At 41.5% G+C, this 24,183-nt stretch overlaps 1 protein-coding gene and 1 long non-coding RNA gene across 2 annotated transcripts in view; both read right to left on the reverse strand.

The window, feature by feature from the left end:
* Positions 1-10,627: 10,627 nt before the first annotated feature.
* On the reverse strand, positions 10,628-11,171 carry LOC142212555 (uncharacterized). The gene is made up of 3 exons (XR_012717200.1): positions 11,139-11,171; positions 10,806-10,856; positions 10,628-10,693 (listed from the first exon to the last, which is right to left on the reverse strand). It is a non-coding gene; the product is annotated as an uncharacterized LOC142212555 (long non-coding RNA).
* An 11,677-nt stretch (positions 11,172-22,848) lies between these two features.
* Positions 22,849-24,183, reverse strand: part of CCDC88B (coiled-coil domain containing 88B) — a 29,479-nt gene continuing 28,144 nt past the window's right edge. Inside the window, exon 20 of the mRNA XM_075281465.1 lies at positions 22,849-23,441. Within this exon, the coding sequence (XP_075137566.1) occupies positions 23,155-23,441 (287 nt within the window). The 3' untranslated portion in view covers positions 22,849-23,154. The remainder of the gene's footprint in view (positions 23,442-24,183) is intronic.

Below are 24,183 nucleotides of genomic sequence, written 5' to 3' on the forward strand. Positions count from 1 at the left end.
GGAAGTAGATGCAAAGAAGACCCGTTCCTGAAGAAGATCGAGATGATGCTGGAGAGCCCCCAGTGCTGTTTGAGAGAACTCATTTGCATACCGACGTAAACCAAGTTTTAATGATAGGATCCCTTTAAACTTACCTGTAGTTTCAATTGATTTTTCAGGATAAAGTAAGTCTTTGTAGTTAGTTTTACTCTAGAAATAATATAATATGAAGCGATAGACGTGCCTCAGATCTAAAGCAAGATGTAAAGGAGATGTATAAGAACTGCAGGAAAGCTTCTACAACATTCCTTAAATAGGTTGTCCAGGCAAATTGCTAATTTTTATATAGGCTGGAGGAGGATAAAAAATTTTTTAAAATATTCACACTTGCCTATCCCCCATGCTCCAATGTCCTCCCAGTGCAATCCGATCCTGCCGATCCAGCGTCTTCTCAAAGTGAAAATGCTCACCGTCTGTGATGTCACAGATCCCTTCCACTGAAACTGCTGAGGCCAACAAGTGGCCTCAGGAAGAGACCCATGATGTCAAAGGTAGTGACATCTCATGCCCTTTACTGAGGCCGCGGATTGGCCTCAGCAGTCACGTGTGGCTGGGACTTCTGCCGCTCATCAGTGCTGGACTGAGAAGACCGGGCGGTGCTGAGAGGCACCTGAGGATCGGGAAAAGGTGAGTATAATTTTTTTTTATTTTTCTCACTGCCCCTGGCCTATTTAAAGATTATATTTAATGTCCAGTTTTGGACAACCCCTTTAAATCCAGGGATATGTCTGATGGTCCAGTTGCTTTTGCTAATATGTATGATAAAAAACAACAACAGTAATAAAAGCTGCTCTTCAGGTCAGTGCGAGAATAGTCATGCAAGAGTAATCCATTACACGTATCTCCTACAATAGCACAAAATAAGCATCTAGATATGAAGCAAACTTTAACTTGACACTGTAGCGATCATTACATCATTCTATTATCACTAAAAACATCTAATAAAGTATAAATGTATTTTTGTACCCTATAGGGAAAAATATTATTGGCAGCCGGAAGTATTGTGACTGCTGTGGGCGCTTCATTGGCAATTGGAAGTGGAGTTCCTCTAATAGCTGCTGCAGCTGGTGCTGGGATATTTGGTTTGAAAAAGTGGTTCTTTTAAGAACCAACGAAAAGCCAAAAACCAGGAAACATCAGATATTGCAACGATGCACCGCATCATCAGAAACAAAGAACGGAAAGGGAAACGCTTATTCTCCAATAATTTAGTATCATCTCCTGAAAAAAAAAAATCATTGTAGTCGATACTAATAATCATTTGCTGATATATTGTATTCTCATGGTATATATGTATTCTGATCATTCCTACTGACACTTTCACTGTAGCTTACTTTCTGATGGCTACTCTGTAACATGGCGGTATTTTTACTTAATACATATTGTGCTTTATGACTACATTAAATGAATTAAAACAGAAATTCTTCAACCTTGTTATTCTAATATCATTTTATATAGTTACATTGAAATAAGTAAAAGTTTATTCACATAGGTCTGGTCCTGTCTTATTTTCCTCAGCTTTGTGTTGGGTAGCATTAGTTTTGCTACTTAAAGGATTATTGCTCTCATGTCAAATCACTGGTGAGATTGGAATAACTGCCCGCAAGTTCCGATCCCTAGAGCAAACCTACTGAAGTGGCCAAGTGGTGCTGCGCTATGAGGTATCCATAACTCCCATAGAGCTGAATGGGATCTATGGAAACAGCATAGCTCAGCCACGCTAAATTGTTTCTGTAGTTCTATCGTGGTATCTGACACTCTCCTGATAACGTCATGTGCCCGGTGTCACCACCTGTAATTGGGCCACCATGGGCATGCTGTCAGAAACAGGGGCCTTTGTGGTTACCTGTTAAGCAAATGTGAGTGACTATATCTGGCCAAATTCAAAGACTAAGTTGCTAGCAGTAATGAAGGTTCCACACCACACTAGAGTTTGGTATAAGAACTTCTCTTAGTCTCAGCAGTGCACACAAAGGGAGAGCTTTATTACACGTGCAGGTTTTTATATCCACATACAGGAAGTAAACCAACAGAAAGTTCTATCATGAGTCTGATTGGTTGGTCGAGGTATCCGCCTCCTGTGATGTGGCTTCCTGTGATGTGGCTTCTCGTGATGTCACTTTCTGTGGGTGTGCCAGATCCTCCCATGCTCTCATGGGAAACCCTGTATAATCTCCTTGTGTCCACATGTTCAGGCCTACACCTGAGCACAGTATAGAGGCCATCTTGTCATGATGTCTGGTACATTGTCAAAAGCCCATAACACACAGGAATGTCTTTGCAGCCTCAATCTTCACAATTCCATGCGTGCATTACCGTATACACATATAGCTTAGCCTAGTATACAGCTTTGGCTTAGCTCTGAACTCCATCCACCCTCGGCCACTAGGTGTGTGAGGGGCTGGGTGTTAATTGAATTTTACCTGAATTTGTCCAGACAGTGTCATACACTATGTTTTATAGATAGGTTCCTAGGAGCCATGACAGTGTCATACACTATGTTTTATAGATAGGTTCCTAGGAGCCCTGACAGTGTAATACACTATGTTTTATAGATATACAGTCCTAGGAGCCCTGACAGTGTCATACACTATGTTTCATAGATCGGTTCCTAGGAGCCCTGACAGTGTTCTACACTATGTTTTATAGATATACAGTCCTAGGAGCCCTGACAGTGTCATACACTATGTTTTATAGATCGGTTCCTAGGAGCCCTGACAGTGTTCTACACTATGTTTTATAGATAGGTTCCTAGGAGCCCTGACAGTGTTATACACTATGTTTTATAGATAGGTTCCTAGGAGCCCTGACAGTGTTCTACACTATGTTTTATAGATAGATTTCTAGGGGTCCTGACAGTGTTATACACTATGTTTTATAGATAGGTTCCTAGGAGCCCTGACAGTGTAATACAGTATGTTTTATAGATATACAGTCCTAGGAGCCCTGACAGTGTCATACACTATGTTTTATAGATAGGATCCTAGGAGCCCTGACAGTGTCATACACTAGGTTTTATAGATAGGTTCCTAGGAGCCCTGACAATGTTCTACATTATGTATTATAGATAGGTTCCTAGGAGTCCTGACAGTGTTATACACTATGTTTTAAAGATAGGTTCCTAGGAGTTCTGACAGTGTTATACACTATGTTTTATAGATCGGTTCCTAGGAGCCCTGACAGTGTTATACACTATGTTTTATAGATAGATTTCTAGGGGTCCTGACAGTGTTATACACTGTGTTTTATAGATAGGTAAGTAGTGCCTACACTGTCTTAGGCATCACCTCGAATGAAGCCCAAGACAGTGGAAGTGCAGGGGTTAATTAGCCTCCTCACCATCTTATGCTGGGTTCACACCAGTGTCTGGACTCTGTTATCAGCTTTCCGTCTATCTGCATGCAGAAGACAGAAACCTGTCATTCTGAGTCCGGCTGTGAACGCCGGTGAGCGATTTATGCTCTCCGCGGTGGAACTGTTTTTTTTAAACTGGACACAGAGTACTGCATGTCTGACTCTGTGTCCGGTTTAAAAAAAACTGTTTCGCCGCGGAGAGCATAAAACGCTCACCAGTGCTCACAGCCGGACACTTTTCAAACCCATTCAAATTAATGGGTTTGGAAAGATGCCGACAGGTTTCTGTCTCCTGCCCTGTTTTGTGCAGGAAACGGAAACCTGCAGAACGGAGTTCCGGGCGCAGATGTGAACGAGCCCTTACAGGTTGCCAGATTATGGTATCCCTTGTAGGCCTGTACACACTGCCAGTATCAGTTATTGGTCCACTGTCCTGCTATCATCTCTAATAAAGTCCCAGGCAGTGTAAGTGAAGGGGTTAATTAACCCCTCAAATATTATACAGGATGCCTTGTTAATGCATCCCCTATATTTCTGTACACACTGACCACATCATCTATTACCGCCAGTGTGTACTGTACTTTAATCCACCGTTCTGGACTTCATCTGTGAAGAAACTCAGCACAGTGGATGCAAAGGGGTTAAATTGGTAACATGCCCAGGACAGTGGTGAGCAGGGCCGGCTCCAGGTTTGTGTGAGCCCTTGGGTGACAGAGCCTCAGTGGGAGTAACTAATGCACACTACAGCAAAAAAAACTATCGAAATTGGGTGTTTTTTTGCTGAAGCGGACCTACTGGAGTGTACTGTAATACAGTTCATTCTATACAAATAGATAGAACCTGTTCAGACATCAGAAAGTAAAGAGTTATTTGAAGTGGAAATCTGATTCTTTATTCTCTTCCCCCGGCTCATGGTGCTCCATGTACTCCACAGTGGCCCCCAAACAGTATTATATGCTTCACGGTGGCCTCCTCACAGTATCATATGTTCCACAGTGGTCCCCAGACAATATTATATGCTCCACAGTGACGCCACACACAGCATTATAAGCGCCACGGTGACCCCCACACAGTATTATATGCTCCACAGTGACCCCCACACAGTATTATATGCTCCACAGTGACCCCCCACACCAGTGGCGTAACTAGGAATGGCGGGGCCCCGTGGCGAACTTTTGACATGGGGCCCCCCCATCCCAACTGACGCCGAAGACCTCGACTGACCCGCTCCTCCGCACTCTATTATGTCCCTTACTTGCCCCTGCACACAGTATTAACCCCAATAGTGTCCCCTGCACACACAGTATTAACCCCAATAGTGTCCCCTGCACACACAGTATTAACCCCAATAGTGTCCCCTGCACACACAGTATTAACCCCAATAGTGTCCCCTGCACACAGTATTAACCCCAATAGTGTCCCCTGTACACAGTATTATGTTCCTCTGTGGACACCCATAAACAATTATTATACTCTGGGGTCTTTTCAGACCCCAGAGTATAATAATCGGAGACCCGGGAAATAAAAACATAAAAAAAAACAAAACACTGTTGCTTCTTACCTGTTCCCCGGCTCCTGTGCTGTACTGTCCTCCTCTCGCGTCCTTCGTTAATGACGTCGGACGTCACATGACCCGGGAAGCATGCCGGGTTCATGTGACGTCAGAGACGTCAGACAGCAGTAGGACGGAGGCCTGGCAGGATCGCGGAGAGGTAAGTAACACTGTTTGTTATGTTCCCTTACCTCTCCGGTCCGCCGATCATTATACTCGGGGGTCTTCAAAGACCCCCGAGTATAATGATAGCCCTTGTGGGGCCCGCGGTGTCACTTGCCGATCCCGGCCCAGCCAGGATCAGCAAGTGAATAGGGCCCGTAACTGCCTATTGAAAAAAAACCGCAGCGGTAGCGGCTGTCACCGGGCCCCCTAATGGCCCGGGCCCTGTGGCAGCTGCTACTGCTGCTACCACGGTAGTTACGCCACTGCCCCACACAGTATTATATGCTCCACAGTGACCCCCACACAGCATTATATGCTCCACAGTGACCCCCACACAGCATTATATGCTCCACAGTGACCCCCACACAGCATTATATGCTACACAGTGACCCCACACAGCATTATATGCGCCACAGTGACCCACACACAGTATTATATGCTCCACAGTGACCCCCACACAGTATTATATGCTCCATAGTGACCCCCACACAGCATTATATGCTCCACAGTGACCCCCACACAGCATTATATGCTCCACAGTGACCCCCACACAGTATTATATGCTCCACAGTGACCCCCTCACAGTATTATATGCTTCATAGTAACCCCCCCACCACCACACATACACACAGTATCTGCCTGTAGATCATGATGCTTCTTTTTCCTGTAGCTGAAAAATCAGAGGAGATATCTGCTACTGGCTCTTAATTAAGTGAATGGAAAAGTTGTGAGGCATTTTTGAGGGGGATTTTGAGTTGGATTCTGCCTCAAAATTCACCTGCAAAAAACTTAGTGTGAACATACCCTAATGGTGCTTGGCTCACATAATGGAAGTCGCTTACAGCCAAACATCTGCCTGGATTCTGTAACCATTGTTTGCGTGCCGTAGTCATGCTTTGTGCGATTATTTGTGGCCACATCTGGCTATTGCTGTATATATATATATATATATATATACCGCAGGGAAATGATGAAACTAGGGATTTGACCAAATCCCGGAAGATGTTAAAATAACAACTCTGTCGGGTCATTTTCCTAAAGAAATTCAGTGGTTTGATCAAATCTCTAAACTGTTTGTGCCGGGCTGAAGAGATCCAATGAGATCGAAACAGCTGTCCTCGGCTGAGAGACTGTACTTGGTAAAATCCCACATCATTGCATTGCAGCAAAGGCCTCTAGGAAGGTCGGGAATGATGTTAAAGGGAGCGCCCTCTATTGGGCTGCATGACTGAGGCACTGTATTCCTAATTACACCATGGAATACAGATTTGCATATTCTTCCCATGTTGCTTTGCACAGTGGAACGCTAATGGCTTAATAAGACTCCACACACCTAAATGGTGGTCTCTCCCTAAGGAGTGACAATATTCCCTAAACTGTTTTAGTGAAATGATGAAATAATATTGTTTAAGATATGAAAAGTATTTCTTTAGTAAAGCAGAATTATTAAATGTAGAGTAGGTAATATAACAATAGTCATTGACACACTAATTAGTTATTCGAAACTAATTATCAAAAGAAATTGGTACTAAAGCTGATATTTTTTTAGTACCTACTTCCATAACATCGTAATTTTTTATACCATAATAGTCCTGTGTCTGTGTTCGTTGTAGTCTAAGTAGTTGTGGCTAATTTTAGGAAATTTAGTTTTTATTTCAGAAAATTTTTCAATACATACAAAAAACCAGCAATAAGTTCAAAGTAGCAACATACAGAAGACAGCGGTCTATGCAGGTTGTACAATACTAGTCGTCAAACACAGTAGTATAAAACGACAACTGATGATGATTCGAGTAGACGCCAGGACAACATAGGGGGATGGGGAAGAAGGGGGGGGGGTGGCAAAAAGGGCAAGGAGAGAATGTGGACTAGGGAGCACAAGACAATGGAAAAACAGAAATATAAAGAACAAATTTGGCTCGTTGAAATCAGCAACTATCTGATGACAGAGAATACCGCATGCTCAGAGCAAGATGGTGCATTGCTAATAAGTGAGGTAAGGAGGGCAGCATACAAATACATACACAAACACACATGGTCCATGGAGGGAAAAGAACAGGAACAACATTAGCAGTAGCGAGAGCCAAAATGTGGAGCGCACTACTGGGATGCACTAGGGGAAGAGAGTGAGGTTCGGGCAGGGGGATCTCCCCTGTCCTCCATAAAGGAGAACCAGAGGGCCCACCTGGAGCGAAAGCTAGGAAAAGTGTGGTTTTTGGTGGCCAGCATCCACTCCAGGGTGAAAGCGAGGTCCACATGACAAGTAAGCCCACTGATTGTCAAGCAAGGAGTAAACTTCCACTGCCTCACTATCATAGCTCTAGCTGCTAGCAGGATTTGACCCAACACCACATGCATGCCTGTGGGAAAAGATCCAGTGTCCAAAAAACAGAGTGCCAACCCCGGGGAGGGAGAAATAGGGAGACCAGCTACAGAGGACATGAAATGGAAGACAGCGGTCCAAAAGGTATGGACCGGGGGACATTCCCACCACATATGTAGAAGGGTTCCTTTGCGACCGCATCCCTTCCAGCAGAGTTTCGAGAATGAGGCATCAATATGTGCCAACTGTCTAGGAGATCTATACCAACGTAATAGGATCTTCTGAGCTGTCTCCCAGTGCGCCGCACCCTTTGACACCCGTTTGACAAACCCACAGGCTTCATACTATTCAGGCATCTGGTAAGGCATAGAGATTTGACTCGCTCAGAGAGAGTAGAGAGAAAGGTATAAACAATTGAAATGCCACCCTTAGAAGGAGCAGCCTGTCTCCACAGCCCAGGGGTGGATCCAGAACCAGGCAACCGCCCGGGGCCACGCACCCAGCGGGGCCCCGCGGCGCAGCCCGGACCTGACACAACGGTGAATACATATGCATTTAAAGCAGGAGCTGTCACAGCTCAGCTCCTGCTTTAACGCTGCGCTCCAGGATTTGTAGGCGCGTGTGCACCACGCCGGATGGAAACTGACAGATGCTCCGGACATATGTGAACGCATCCTAACTGAAGGGCCAGCACCTTCATCCAGCTCACTTCCTAGTAACTTTAGCTGTCTGCTTACAGGCCCATACTGAGTAAATACAAGGCATCAGAGGTGATAGATAATGTTTTATGTTGTATATGAAAGTGTCACGTATCCTCTGTATATCATTATACACACTTGAGAAATAAAAGTTTGTACTTCTGGACCTGCTTCATTTTTGGGGTTCTATGTCCCCAAACACCAATCTTCTGGATTCTCCAAATGCTAGGAATATCAGTTTTCCAAACATGTGCCCCTTATTAACAATCAGAATCATGGCCTTTGCAGGGAGGGTAGGAGGTCACCTGTGACTATTACCTATGGTCACAGGTTTTTGCGAATAACTGCTAACTACTTCTATGTAAGTATTTTGAAACTAAAGGGCCCCTATAATCTTCATGTCGTAGGGTCTGTGAGGTCTGGGGCCATTACGGTTGGGGGTCAAGCTTTTTCAGAAAGAACGACACAACACAGTAAAGAGGACACGGACACAATGAATAGATTTAACTATGTTTATTACTATAATAAATCCCTAGAAATTTTATCCATCCAGTACAATTTAGAGATTATCTGCATAAAATAGTGTGAACCAGAGGAAGGCGAAAAGAACCCCCATATAAGGGGGAAAAAATTCCTTCCTGACCCCAAGTCCTGGCGATCGGCTACTCCCTGGTTCACTGCAGTGATGACACTGGATGGGGCCCTGTACCATGTATACCTTATATCTAAGCAGTCTTATATCTAACATGTTTTCTACTATATTTTTAACTATACTTACAGTATTATTATCTTACACCTATTATTTGTTTCTATTATATACTTATCATATCCTAATAATATCTAATATTGTTCTTTTAGTAGCTTATCACATATATCTATAATATACTGTATATTAAACGTATAACTTATATCTTCTCTTATACCTATAATATATATATCAAACCTATATATTATATCTTCTCTTATATCTATAATACATATTAAACGTATACACTTATAATTAATTTTTTTGATTTTTTTTATTACCTTTATATTATACTTTATGACCACACTTATACTAATCTTATTCCTGTAGTATATATATTACTTTATATATAATCTCTATCACTCTATTGTATACTTATACGCCTACTTTTTGCTTTTAATTTTTTAACCTTAGACTATTCAATATTACTACCCATATACTAATCTTTCTCCTGTACTATATAGCTTATTCTCTCTATAGTTCTACACCTTACTTATCTTAGGGGGCGTTCACACTACCGTAGTGTCCGACAGGTAGTGTCCGCTCCTAGTGTCCGTTCAAAATCTGTCACGGACATTAGGAGCGGACACTAGCTGTGTCTGTGACACTTGTCATTCACTTAAATGGCGATCGGGTGCGTTCTTTTGCACTCCGTACCCTTCCTTCACTGTCCGCATGTAAAGATGTTCTGTCCGCTTGAAAAGTCGGACATGTTTACAAGCGGACAGTGAAGGAAGGGCACGGAGTGCAAAAGAACGCACCCGATGCCCATTTAAATGACTGACAAGTGTCACAGACACAGCTAGTGTCCGCTCCTAATGTCCGTGACAGATTTTGAACGGACACTAGGAGCGGACACTACCTGTCGGACACAGACGGTAGTGTGAACGCCCCCTTACACTTATATTTTGCTTTTTTATGTTTTCATTACATTACATACTATTGTTCAAGACTATACCTATAGTAAGCTTATTCTTTATTCTATACTAATCTTGTATATTATCTATAAGTAACTATTATACTTATCTCACATTTCTATTCTTATCTTATTTTTTTTTGGATTTTTTTGTTATTTTCATTCCTATCGCTATAATGATCTTATCTTATCCTTCTCTCAGCCTATAGAGGACATTATAAATTCATAACATTCTTATGATATTTTATACCTATTTTTATGTTCATTTTATATTACTCTTATTATTATTATTACTATTATAGTACTTATATAATAAATATGATACTCTTACATAACTTATATTCAGAAATATTACTTCATATTAAACTTAAGTTTATACTTATTTTTTTTGGATTTTTTTTTGGGATTTTTTTTTTCTATGCCTATACTTAGCTATTATCACTCTACGTCCTAATACTATGTTATACATTCTTATACTATTTCTAGTTGTAGCACTTTATTAAGACTATTTCTTACCTATACTTACCTAGAGACGAAAGAAGGAGGCGATCCTGGCCCTTACATTACTGATAATCCTCCTCACAGGAATGCAGGACCAGGAGCAGCAAGATGTTGTCTCCTCTTCTTCCTCTGTCTCTGCTGCAGTCTGCTCTTCCTCCTCTGTCTCTGCTGCAGTCTGTTCTTCCTCTGTCTCTTCTTCCTCTATCTCTGCTGCAGTCTGCTCTTCATCTGTCTCTTCCTCCTCTATCTCTGCTGCAGTCTGCTCTTCCTCTATCTCCTCTTTTTGTTCTTCAGGTTCTTCCTCCTCTATCTCTGCTGCAGTCTGCTCTTCCGCTGTCTCCTCTTCCTGTTCTTCAGGCTCTTCCTCTGACGACTCTACAGATGTCTCCATCGCTGGTTCCTATAAAGGAAACAAAGTCACAGATGAATATAAATCCTTTTATTTCAGATGAATGTGAAGATAAATGATGGATGTCTATGATATAATATGACTATGTGGTGACATCACTTACATCGTCCTCCTCGGGGATCCTGATGCCGTCATCGAGCTTTATGTAGATTGGCTGCAATAGATCAGGTAATGGTTAGTTTTCTGTGCCATGTAATATTATTAGCATGTGTAGTAATCTAGTGGATCTATAAGAGATGGTGAGAAGATCCCGCTCTATAGAGGATCTCTGGTGCTGGTGTAATGGAATGACATGTTATGTGTCAGGATCTGGATGTGATCAGTCAGTAACATGTGGAATCCCAGAATAAGAAAAATCTGCAGAATTATAGACTCTGAGATCTTCTGGGCTGTGGTCACATGTATGTATTACAGTCTATATGTACAAGGCTCTTACCCCGTCTTCAGAGTCTTCATCGCCATCTTCATCCTTGGAGAAGTAAAGAGATAAATATCATATTAAACCTAAGAAGTTCTGGATCCAACCAAGTACAACATGTGCATAGAGTTTGTCTGTTCTCTGGTCTTTACATGAGTTTCCTCTACACTCCACAATATACTGATATTCCTATAAAACTGACCCTATTGTATATGTGTGTGATATAGGGACATTATATAGTGAGCCCCATTTTGGGCAGTGACTGATGTGTATGATGACAATCTCTATAGAGCGCTACAATACAGCACAATAGCTAACACAACTGTATGATATTGTCTTATGTGGGGAGGGGGCAGTGAGGGGGATTTTCTGGAATATCAGATATAGACATGTATGTGACAAATCTGAAAATTATATAATATTATGTCCTATGTTTTTTTTTATTTCTTTTTTTAATGTAGATTGTGAGCCCCATATAGGGATCACAATGTACTTTTTTTTTCATTTAAGTATGTCGTTAAAGAACGGGAGGAAATCCAAGCAAACACGGGGAGAACATACAAACTCCTTGCAGATGTTGCTCCTGGTGGGATTTGAACCCAGGACTCAAGTGCTGCAAGGCTGAAGTGCTAACCACTGAGCCACCATGTTGCCCCACACATTATGTCCTATGTTATGATGATTTGCTGATATCACTTACGTAGCTCACGGTGATCCGGAGTTGGGCGAGTCTTGCCTGTCATAAGAATATAGTAATAATATAATATTAGAGTCACTTTCATCTACTCAAGTTCTAGATATAGATATGGATATAGATAATATAGACATAGGAAACCATAAAACACTGGTGTTCAGGGAGTCTTATAGCAGGTAAAGGCTTGTTCACATCTATCCCCTGATACTCACAGTATGACCATATGACAGAAGTCTTGTCACGTGCAGCAGTAAGTTGTTACATGTAACACAACAAGACTTCATACCTGTACATACATGTAACACAACAAGGCTTCATACCTGTACATACATGTAACACAACAATGCTTCATACCTGTACATACATGTAACACAACAAGACTTCATACCTGTACATACATGTAACACAACAAGACTTCATATCTGTACATACATGTAACACAACAAGACTTCATACCTGTACATGTAACACAACATGGCTTCATACCTGTACATACATGTAACACAACAAGGCTTCATACCTGTACATACATGTAACACAACAAGTCTTCATACCTGTACATACATGTAACACAACAAGACTTCATACCTGTACATACATGTAACACAACAAGACTTCATACCTGTACATACATGTAAAGAAGGTGTAAATGTGAATGAGGTTCTCACCTGATGAATGGTGAATTCTCCCTCCTCCTGATGAGTCCTGAAGAGCTGGAAAGAGACCACATCAGGGGGATTAGGTTACACTTATTTTTTGGCACATGGGTGTTTTGAGCCAAATCCATGCACTACTTTATTCTGTTTTTTCAGCACATTCATTGTTAAAGAAAAAGCGTCCATAGCAGTCGGGAATGAAGATGGTCGGGGATGTCTCGGCTATACAGTCCTACTATACCCTGTGCCAGAAGACTGATACAATTTCTAGATAAATCTATGCTGGATTATATTTTAACCTCATAAAAGATTTTATTTATTAAAGAGGACCTTTCATCACTTGGGGCACATGCGGTTTTACATAATTTCAGTACACTTTCGGCTTTCACGATCTGTGCCGGTACCGTAGCTCTTCACTGGGGTCACCCCTCCCCTCCTGATAGTACTCGTCCATGGACGAGTACTGGGGGGTGGGGGTGGGGGGTGTTCCTCACCGCTCTCACTGTACAGTGCTATAGGCGCGGCTGTGATGAAGGGCGTTCCTGACTGACTGTCAGAAACGCCCTTCTGAGGGTGAAGAGCTACGGTACCGGCACCGATAGATCTTCACTGAAAGCACATAACGCAAAAGCCGAATTTATGTAAAACCGCATGTGCCCCAAGTGATGAAAGGTCCTCTTTAAAATATGCATGAAATGTAATGTATTGTGGAAGGCATTTTGTTCATGTCGGGATAAATTGTATGTAAATGGGTTTTCTACACTTACGTTGTCCTCGGCTCTCCACATGATGTGCTCCGTGATGAAAAGTGGAGGAGGCTACAAGAAAATGTCCGATATTTAGTTGTCCTGAATTTCATTTACAAAAGTGGGCACAAATACATAATGTTCTGGTTATCAAAGTACTGAATGTAAGTAAAGAGAGACAAGGCCACAGTATAGGGAGGAGACATAGAGCGCATGCACTGGGGCTTCCACCACCCACCATCCTTCATGGCCATTTGAGTGTTCTTTACAATGAGACAGACGTAGAGGGGTGACATTGTATGTTTGTGGCCTTTTCTTCTGAAGTCTTAGACCTCATGCAGACAGCTAAGGGTGTAGGCCTAGGGTTGGCTGATATATAGCGGAATACACTGGGATAACATTGGGAAGACATCCGAGCACCTTCTGTCCTTCAGTGATTTCACAGAGGGGTTTAGTTCCATTCTGATGTCACAGAGAAGGACAGGACTTGCCCTATAATCATCTGAACGTAACAGACCATAGGAAGCCCCTCGGACGGCACACTCGGCCGTGTACATGGGACATAACAGTGTCACTGCCTCGGCTGTCTCTACAACTCTCTTAGACCTCTATGAGAAGACTTCTTCACACCAGACGTCTTGTGACAGATATTACCTTCTAGTATATACATTACATCCTACTTTAAGAAGACCCCTCTTCTAGAAGATCACTTTTCAGTGCAGTTTTGGGTGGTCTTAAAGAGGTTTTCATGTACTTCTGGATTCCGTGTAGTGTAGACGTGTTGTATGAGTTCAATGTTATAAATAGACAGAAAGTAAAAGCTACAGATAAACGACTCTGACACCGACATTAGAGGTGAATCCGGCCAGCAGTGCCGATGCCATCATGGTCGGGACGTCGTAGATCTCCTCGTCCTCTGGTAGGTGCTCCATGTCTTCTTAGCTTCGCTGGCTCCTGAAAAGAAAGATATTGTATAAGGATATATAAGTGATACAAGATATGTTGTGTTCATGTAATGCCATATATACAGTTCTGCCACTGTAATGGGGTTACATGAAATGCTATTCACTAAAATGTAATATCAATCTATTTCCATAAAAATCTGTAGCTATCAAACCATCTGAACTGGAAGATGTGAGTGTGAGTAACTAGGATAAACATTCCTGTCACTGCCCCTTATACTGTACACTAAGTAACCTGGCTTCTATTCATAGTCAGAGCGGCCATCTGTATTCTTCAATCACCCTGAAAATAGTTCCTTCTCTCCTCCATCTTGACATGTGACATCACTGTGTATTATTTCTGTATCATGACATCACTGTGTACATTATCCCATTACTGTGACATTCCGGATTGTGGGTTGCATCTCACAGTCCCGGTCAGTGGGAGGTATGTTCTGGTTCTAACGCAAAAAATAAGCCTCCAACCAACAATGCCAACCGAAAAATAAAAATGTTACACCTCTTAGAAGATGGCGATACAAAAAACATTGATTTATGTTCCCAAATGTGTTTTTGTTCTGCAGAACTAGTAACACATAAAAAAATAATATAAATGAGATATCGGCGTAACCGTACCGACCCGCAGAATGTTACTTATACTGTACGCTGCATGGCGAAAAACTTAAAAGGTAAAACACAATGCCAGAATTGATTTATTTTTATTTTTTTTAATCCAGCAAAAAAGAGTTAATAAAATGTTTTAAATAAGTTGTAGGCACCCAAAAATGGTGTCATTACAAAATGCATCTCATCCCGCAAACAACAAGCCCTTATATGGCCACGTCACCAGAAAAATAAAGAAAATATAGCATCTAGTAATGCGAGGACAAAAACCTGCAAAAATCGCCAAATCATTAGAACACGACTGGCTGCGTCAGGTAGGGAATATATAGGCTGTGCGAGCGGATATCAGGGGACATCCCAGATTTACAGCTTATGAGCGAACAGACACCAGATGTGACCCCCAAAGTGACCCCCAGAGTGACTCCCCCAATCATAGGAGCTACTAGGGGTACAGTAGGGAATTTGATGTTTGCAATGTCCTCCGCACCGCTTATATATTCCCTCTTCACCATCCGCTGTGAAGTCACGTCTGGGATACTAATACTCACTACACCCCCTGATAAATTCTTTGAGGGGTGCAGTTTTCAAACTGGGGTCACTCCTTTGGGGAATCCACTTTTCCGGTACCTTACAGGCTCTACAAACATGACATGGCGTCCAGATACCAAACATCCAAATCTGTGCTCCAAAAGCCGCATTGCGCTCCTTCCCTTCTGCGCCCTGCTGTGTGCCCAAACTGTAGTTTATGCCACATGTATGACACTGGTGTACCCAGGATAACGTATGTAATGTCATATGTGGGTATAAAACTGATATTAGGGCACATGTATGACACTGGTGTACCCGGGATAACGTATGTAATGTCATATGTGGGTATAAACTGATATTGGGGCCCAGCTGGATACAGAAGGAAAGAAGGCTTATTTGGTTTTTGGAGCACAGAATTAGACAGTTTGTTTTTTGGATGCCATGACACTTTTGTAGAGACCCTAAAATTGCCCTTACAAAATGGGGTCACTTCTTGGGGAATTCCAGTTTACTGGCACCTCCAGGGCTCTGCAAAAACAATATGGCACCCAGGAAGTCCCTCTAAATCTGCACCCCAAAAGCTATAAAGCGCAGTGCTCCTTCCCTTCTGCGCCCTGCTGTGTGCCCAAGCAGCAGTTTAAACCCACATATATAATTTTTTGCCCCTCGGAATGGTCTCTTAATAGTTTTAGGAGTGCAGGTCTCTGACAATACAAAGTGGGTGCAACGTATTGGGCACCGAAATGGCACATTTCTTTAAAAATTTCAATTTTCAATTTTTGGGAAGCATTTTTAGTCTCAAAATCATATTACCCCTTGATACATTCTTTGATGGGTGTAGTTTCTAAAATGGGGTCACTTTTGAGGGGTTTCCATTGTATTGATACTTTAGGGGCTCAGCAAATGCGACAAGGCACCTGAAAACTATTCCAGCAATATCTGCCCTCCAAAACCCAAATAGCGCTCTTTCCATTCTGAGTCTCACCATGTTCCCATACAGCAGATTTTGACCACATATGGGGTATTGCCGTGTTCAGGAGAAATTGTGTAACAAACTGGGGGGGGGGGCTTTTTCTCTTTTAAGCCCTTGTGAAAATGAAAACTTTGGGGATAAAGGAACATTTTAGTAATTTTTAACCTACACATCCCAAGGTTAGTAAAATCTGTGAAACGGCTATAGGGTCAAAATACTCACTATACCCCTCAATGAATACCTTAAGGGGTCTAGTTTATAAAATGGGGTCATTTATGGGGGTTTCAATTATTTTGGTAACTCAAATCTTGTTTGAATGTGCAATGGGCCTGAAATGTCTGCAAACAAAATTTGTTTCTTGAAATCCAGTTGGTGCTCCCATCTTTTTGGGCCCTACCGTGCGTCCGTACATAGGATTAAGGCCACAAAGTGTACATTTTTGAATACGGGAGAAATGGGGCCATCTATTTTGGAGTGTTTTTCTTTATTTTCATGCCTTGTGTGCAAAAAAACCTGCCTTTAAAATGACTCTTTTGAGTAAAAACTATGAGAATTTTTTGCTTGACACAAATTCCTTTAAAACTTATGGGGTCAAAATACTCACTATACCCCTCAATGAATACCTCAAGGGGCGTAGTTTATAAAATGGGGTCATTTATGGGGGGGTTTCAATTGTTTTGGTAACTCAAATCTTGTTTGAATGTGCAATGGGCCTAAAATATCTGCAAGCAAAAATTGTGTCTTGAAATCCAGTTGGTGCTCCCTTCTTTTTGGGCCCTACCGTGCGTCCGTACATAGAATTAAGGCCACAAAGTGTACATGTTTGAACACAGGAGAAATGGAGTCATCTACTTTGGAGTGTTTTTCTTCATTTTCATGTGTTATGTGCAAAAAAACTGCCTATAAAATGACACTTTTGTGTAAAAAAAAAATATGATTTTTTTTTGTTTGACGCTAATTTTCTCAAAACTTATGGGGTCAAAGTACTCACTATACCCCTCAATGAATAAATTAAGGGGTCTAGTTTATAAAATGGGGTCATTTATGGGGGGTTTAAATTGCTTTGGTAACTGAAATCTTGTTCAAATGTGCAATGGGCCTAAAATATCTGCAAGCAAAATTTGTGTTTTGCAATCCATTTGGCCCCCCGTACCTCTTGGGCCCTACTGTATGTGTGTACATAGGACTAAGGCCACAAAGCGTACATTTTTTAACACAGGAGAAGTGGGGTGATATATTTTGGGGTGTGTTTCTTCCTTTTGATGTGTTGTGTGCAAAAAAAACTGGCTTTAAAATGACACATATTTGCAGAAAATGAAAATGTAATTTTTTTCATCATTTGTAATAATTCTTGTAAAACAATATTTGTTTGATCAAAATGCTCACTATACCCCTCAAAGATACCTGAAGGGGTCTAGTTTTACAAATTGGGTCATTTAGTGGGAGGTTCTGTCATTATGCCACCTATTCCTGTCTGCAAACAGAGCTTGGTACAAGAAAAAATCACAAACTCCAAATTTCCAAAATTTGCTTATAAACTTGATAAACTTCTAAATTGTCTAAGTTACTCAAATATGTTAAAATTATTTCAAATATGCTTGAAACACAAAAAGAACATTCATAAATATATAATTACTAACTTTATTGCCCTGTATTATTGTGTATATGTGAGATATCGCAGCTGAAAGTGGAAAACATTGAAAAATTTTCAGCATTTGCAAGTTTTTAAATAAATATACACAAGTTATATCAGTCTAATTTTACCTTCTCAGTAAAGTACAACATGTCACGAAAAAATAATATCAGAATCGCTTGGATGCGCTATACTGTTACAGAATTATTCATTGAAAGTCACACAGGGCAAATTTCCAAAATTTTGGTTGGTCATTAAGGTCCAAAACAGGCTGGTCACTAAGGGGTTAATAATGTGGGTCAGTTGTAGGAGAACATTATAATGTGGGGACATATAATGTTTGGGTGACTGTAGGAGCATTATAATGTGTAGGGACACATGGAAAAATAGATGAGAATAGGAGGAGTCAACGTAGAAGTGGGTGGGGCTAAATTTTCAACGTGCCCCATGCATTTGGTGACTCATTCTGTCCTTTGAAAGTTGGGAGGTATGGTACTGGTGCTGAGAGGCATACCTGTAGGAGGTGCAGGGTAGCAGTTGCTATTGCACCCAGTACCTTAAGGCGTCCTCAAAGGTCCCTCTTTCACATAAAATTTACCTCTATTCTAAATGGTACAAGATAACTAGAGGACCAATTACATATTTTGATTTGTGACCCAGAAGCTTCAAATTCCCAGTACCCAACATATGGCCACTGAGTCCAGGGATCGGCTGCAACAGTCACATGACCCCATGCACTTTTGAATTGGGCAGAATGTGGACCATAGGCAGGTAAGTATCATTCCTTTTTATGTATTAAACCCCATCCCCTATGAGCTTTTCTTTTCTTGAGACTCATCGGACTCCTCTCTAGGTAAGAAGAAAGGGTTATTTTTTTAAATGTGGGCGGGATTTTATACAGAACGATTTGGGACACTAAAGCCCCGGACCATAAGGACCTGTGGGTAGTTTATTGTCCTAATTTGACCTAATAGGTTCCCTTTAAAGTGGTCCTGTACAGTGGGGCCCCCTTACTACCCTTTAAGGTGTTCCTATACAGTGCGGTCCCCTTACTACCCTTTAAGGTGTTCCTATACAGTGCGGTCCCCTTACTACCCTTTAAGGTGTTCCTATACAGTGCGGTCCCCTTACCACTTTTGCTATGCGGCCCCATGGATACTTGTTATATCCCTGCAGTTACAATCCACTGCACATGTTTAACCCTCTAAATGCTGCAGTCATCAGTGAATGCGGCGCCTATTGAGTGTAACAGTAGGAGGACGGTGTCATTACTTATTGTGGCCGTCTCCATAAGAATACTTATCAATCTGTCATTTATTTAAACATCAAAGCTTTCCTATGTTCTGACTTAACGCATAGAAAACAAGCCCATCTGCAGCTACAACGCCCCCATGGAATAACCCTGTTCATGGTGCTGTGTATGTGACAGTTAGCTTTGCTGTGTGCAGTGTAATCCAATGGAGGGCGCTGACGGACCCATCTATAGTGACAACCTCTTTACAGAATCAGCTGGCGACCTTCCACCCCTGCTTGTATACACCGTGTACTGTGCATGTATTACCCTATGTGTAATGTATATAATGTGTGAATTAGGACTTACCAATAGGCGATGAAGAACTTGCAACCTGCAAAAAAATAACACAAAGACACACAAACACTCACAGACACACACAGAACAACAGACAATACAATACAAAGAACAATAATATGCCTGGCGGCTCAAAGTAAAGAAACTCCAAAAGGCTCCTTGGAAATAAATCTCAAGTCGCTGCGAAACTCCAATAACACTGACTGGCAGTTGAGAATTCAAACCACAATCTGTGCAGGTGCCAGGACTGAGCAGTCTCATGCCAGTCACATAGACACTGGACGGAGTTGGTTTGCAAAGATTTCAATGCCACATTTAAAATAAATAAATATAAATACATATATATACAGTATATATATATATATATATATATATATATATATATATACTAGTGCACCTCAATAAATTAGATTATCATCAAAAATGTGTTTGTTTTTCTTTGGCAATTGAATTGAAAAAGCGACCCCCATACATTATATTGGGTCATTACTTTTACAAGAGTTTCTTTCTGTTAAAGTTGAGGATTATGGCTTACAGCCAAGGAAAATCCAAAAGTCATTATCTCAGAGTATTAGAATATTATATAAGACCAACTATAAAAAATCATTTAGCGCAATAATGTTGGCCAAATGAAAAGTCTGTCCAGTAAGCAGCACTATTCTCTCCAAATGATTTGGCGGACACCAAGTGGAATCCACACGGACCCCATTATAGTCTATGGGGTTCATGTGGTTTTTTAGCTAACCACTTTTTAATGCGTATAGGTTTCTGTACGGGGGTCCCCAAGTGGACCCCCTGAATGAAATACCAAACGCAGATGTGAACCGGCCCTAACTCTTATGTCTGTTTGCCTTACAATATTTGACGTGCTGTAGGATAAAAGCTCGCAGTGCCGGTTACTTATTATATGCAGTGGATGAGATAATAGTGAAATTTCAGCCACTATAATAGTACTTAGGAGAACAGAGATCAGAGCTAGACAAGGAGAGGTCAGGCAGCATTTATGTGAATCGGACTGAAATCCTTGAGGCTGTAGAAGACCAACACAGCTAAAATTTATATAAAAACTTGTTGTTTTTTTTTTAAGATACTAAAGGTTTACATAGCCTAACGTAAAACAAGGAAAATGTTTGTTCTCGTAACGTGTTAGCCAGTAGGTAGGAAATATAAAAAAACAAAAAAAACTTGATAGTGTTCAGTAGTTGATACCTTGAAGACTATCAAGTATTTTACTTTTTTATATTTCCTACCCACTGGCTAACACGGTGCGAGACATCGCTGTATCAGAAGCCGATTGACCGACTAACCTACCTAAGATGGGATAGCTTTCATCCTAAACACATAAAGAACTCCATTGTATACAGCCAGGCCATCAGATATCATCGTATATGTTCAAACACGGCAGATAGATACGAACACCTTGGAGGCCTCAGAAACACATTCTTGAGGCAGGGTTACCGTCCAAGAACAATTGATAATCAAATCACCAGGGCCACCAGAATACCAAGATCGGAGTTATTAAAATACAATAACAAACAGGAAAACAATCGGGTGCCCCTGGTCGTCACATATAACCCCCACCTGGAGACGCTGAGAGGAATCACACTCAAATTACATCCACTATGACAAAAAGACAACCGTCTAAAATCCATGTTTCCAGATCCCCCTCTCCTGTGCTATAGACAGCCACCAAACCTCAGGAATATGGTGATTGGCAGATCACTGTCACCTCCAACTAACACAGGAACATTTCCATGTGGACAGAAAAGGTGCAAAACCTGCCCTCACATACTGACCACTGACAGGATAGAGATACCAAACTCTAACAGGGAATATCAAATCCGAGGTACCTTCACCTGTAACAAACCTAATGTAGTGTATTTAATAATGTGCACCAAATGTCCCACTGAAAATCTGTATGTTGGAGAGACCGGACAGCAGCTTAGAATGCGTATGAATTCACATCGCCATACAATTAGAGAACGAAGAATGGACCTTCCCGTGTCTAAACATTTCTGCAATGAGGATCATAATATCACCGATCACATGAAAATTTTGGTTTTAAGAGGGAATTTTAAATCAAGGAAAGAGCGACGGATTTATGAGTATAAATTTATGACCCTGCTTCAAACACAAATCTGTCACATGGGTTTATGGCATCTTACAGAAATCACTGACCTAAGACCCTGAGAACTGATAAGAACCTGGAATTGTTTACATTGTTATACTTGAGAAAGGAGCCTAGAGTTCCGAAACGTTGTAATCTGTCATCATTATTAGTTAGTCATTAAAAAGGTATCAACTGCTGAAGACTCTCAAGTTTTTTGGGGTTTTTTATAATGTAAAACAAGTATATATATAACAGTATGACCAATGTCAGGCATCCTATTATTTTGCCATGGACAGCTTATATGTATTTAATTTATTCATTTTATTGGTCACAAAATACAATGACAGTATATACATAATATTGCTTCCATAGCGGCCAGAGCTTCTTATACATATAGACCTGTATATAAGTATAGTGCAATATTGTATGGCACAACCATGTAATCGGCAAAGGGCATCGATCATCCATTGGTAACTTATCTCACAAACTAAAACTATATGACTTATTAAATCTAAAATATTGGGGATTTGCACTTAAATTTATTGAATTTAATGATCACTAACTTTTCAGACAATTTAGTCTCATTTCATAGAGCATGTGATTATGGACACATAATCCCCAAAAACATCTCTAAATTTCTTGCCACTAGGTGTCTCCCTTCTAGCTAATTTGCTGTTCACTGCCTGGTACTAGGGAAGGTGTGTCCATAGATACCAATGAAAAAGCAATATGGTTTCACAGTGAATGGAGGGGGAGGGGGCTAATTTTCCTCACAGCCTCCATGCAAGTGTGAAAACTGCTTTCTCTGTACACTGGACTAAACATTCTGCGCATTTCACAGATTACAATGTAAGAGAAGTCTACTTATATACGGCTGGCTGCTTGTATTGCTGATGAGATGTTAGTCATAGACAGTAGGGAACTTTCCTGTCTGTAATCATAGATTTAGCCCTTTACTGTGTCATCCATCTGTTTAGCTGTATCATGCCCTGTATTTGCAGTCCAGTGTGCCTGGATTTCCTATGTTATGGGCTTTTCTTACCTATTTGTTATTTTACAGTTTCTCCTGGTAGAATGGCATGTGAAACCAGTAGTAGGGGATCTGTGGGTCTCCTTGGCTTATGGGCCAGATGGAAGCTGCAATCTCAATACTGATGCCAGTGCTTATGGGCCCCCTAAGGCTCCTGGGCCCCCGGATGACTGCACCCCCTCAAGTCACCCCCCTGTTGACCATATACACGATGTATCTGTTGGCTGAACCCTTGCTTAACCTATAGCTTGGCTGAGCATGCACATGTTCTGAATGGGGAAAGGAAAGAAAGTTGTTGGCAGACACCTCTGACTGGGGTTTATTTTTCCTGAGAACAGAAAGATTGGGCATGTTGAGATCCAACATATTCCCTATCATCTGTCTTTAGGGGAGAAATGGGAAGCACCAATACAGAAAACCATCTGGTTCGCCAACATCAATGTAACATATATGGTGATCGGAAGTCTCTGTATCCGGATTGTTCCATATGTAAACAAGCAATACAGTCTCTTCAGATGTGTTCGGCTCCACCGGTTACTTTTGGCCTCTCGGTTGTGTTTTCACCTTTGCTGTGTCTCCTTCCCTCGGATGTTGTGTCCTCCTCTTCGCTATCATGTACTTGTCCTCTGTATCTCAAGCGGAATTTTTCTCTGGGAGAAGAATCTGCTGCACTGAATGATTCACTGCCGCGAATGGTGGAGCTTAGCTTTACCCGGCGGAAGCGAGGAGACGCCATCTGGTACGACTGACTGGAGACGCTGAGCGAGCTTCTACTGCGACGAAGAACCACGTCTCCAGCTGAGGAATGAATACCACAGTGTATATGGAGGTAAGTGACCGATATATCTGAATTATATCTGTAGAATATTATACATCATTTGTGAAGGGAACCATAAAAAATATATAGTGTGAAATTAACCGATCAAGGGCATGTTCACACAGAGTATTTTGCAGGCGGATTTTCAGAAAAACATGGCTGCTTTCATATACAAGTGCTACACCGCTCTACTGGTTGTGTGTAGTATTGCAGTTCAGCTCCTCTTAAAGGGATCCTATCTTTCAATCACATTTTTTTCTTAGTAACACGTAGGAATAGCCTTAAGAAAGGCTATTCTTCTCCTTACACGGTATTGTAAGCGGCCATTTTCTCGTGGCCTGTGGGCATGTGCAGTCTGCTCTGCCCTAGGCCCGAAGCCTAGAAGTATGAAACCTGCGCTGGAAGAATACGGGTGAAGAGGACATTGCTGACGAAGATGGAGGCGGCGCTGGAGAGAGTTTTCTCGCAGCATTGGGGACGCCCCAGTGCTGTTTGAGCGCTGGGGCCCACCCCCAGTGCTGCGAGAGCTCATTTGCATACCGACAAAAACTAGAATTCCTACGGAACGGCGGTGCAGAAAAGACATTGAAAGGTAGGAGAAGAACAGCCTTTCTTAAGGCTATTCCTACGTGTTACTCAGAAAAAAATGTGTTTGTATAATAGGATCCCTTTAACACAATGGAACCGTTCTAGAATATAGAAATCTGCCATTGATTATGTTTG

The sequence above is a fragment of the Leptodactylus fuscus genome, chromosome 7, assembly GCF_031893055.1.
Source record: "Leptodactylus fuscus isolate aLepFus1 chromosome 7, aLepFus1.hap2, whole genome shotgun sequence".
Lineage (NCBI taxonomy): Eukaryota > Metazoa > Chordata > Amphibia > Anura > Leptodactylidae > Leptodactylus > Leptodactylus fuscus.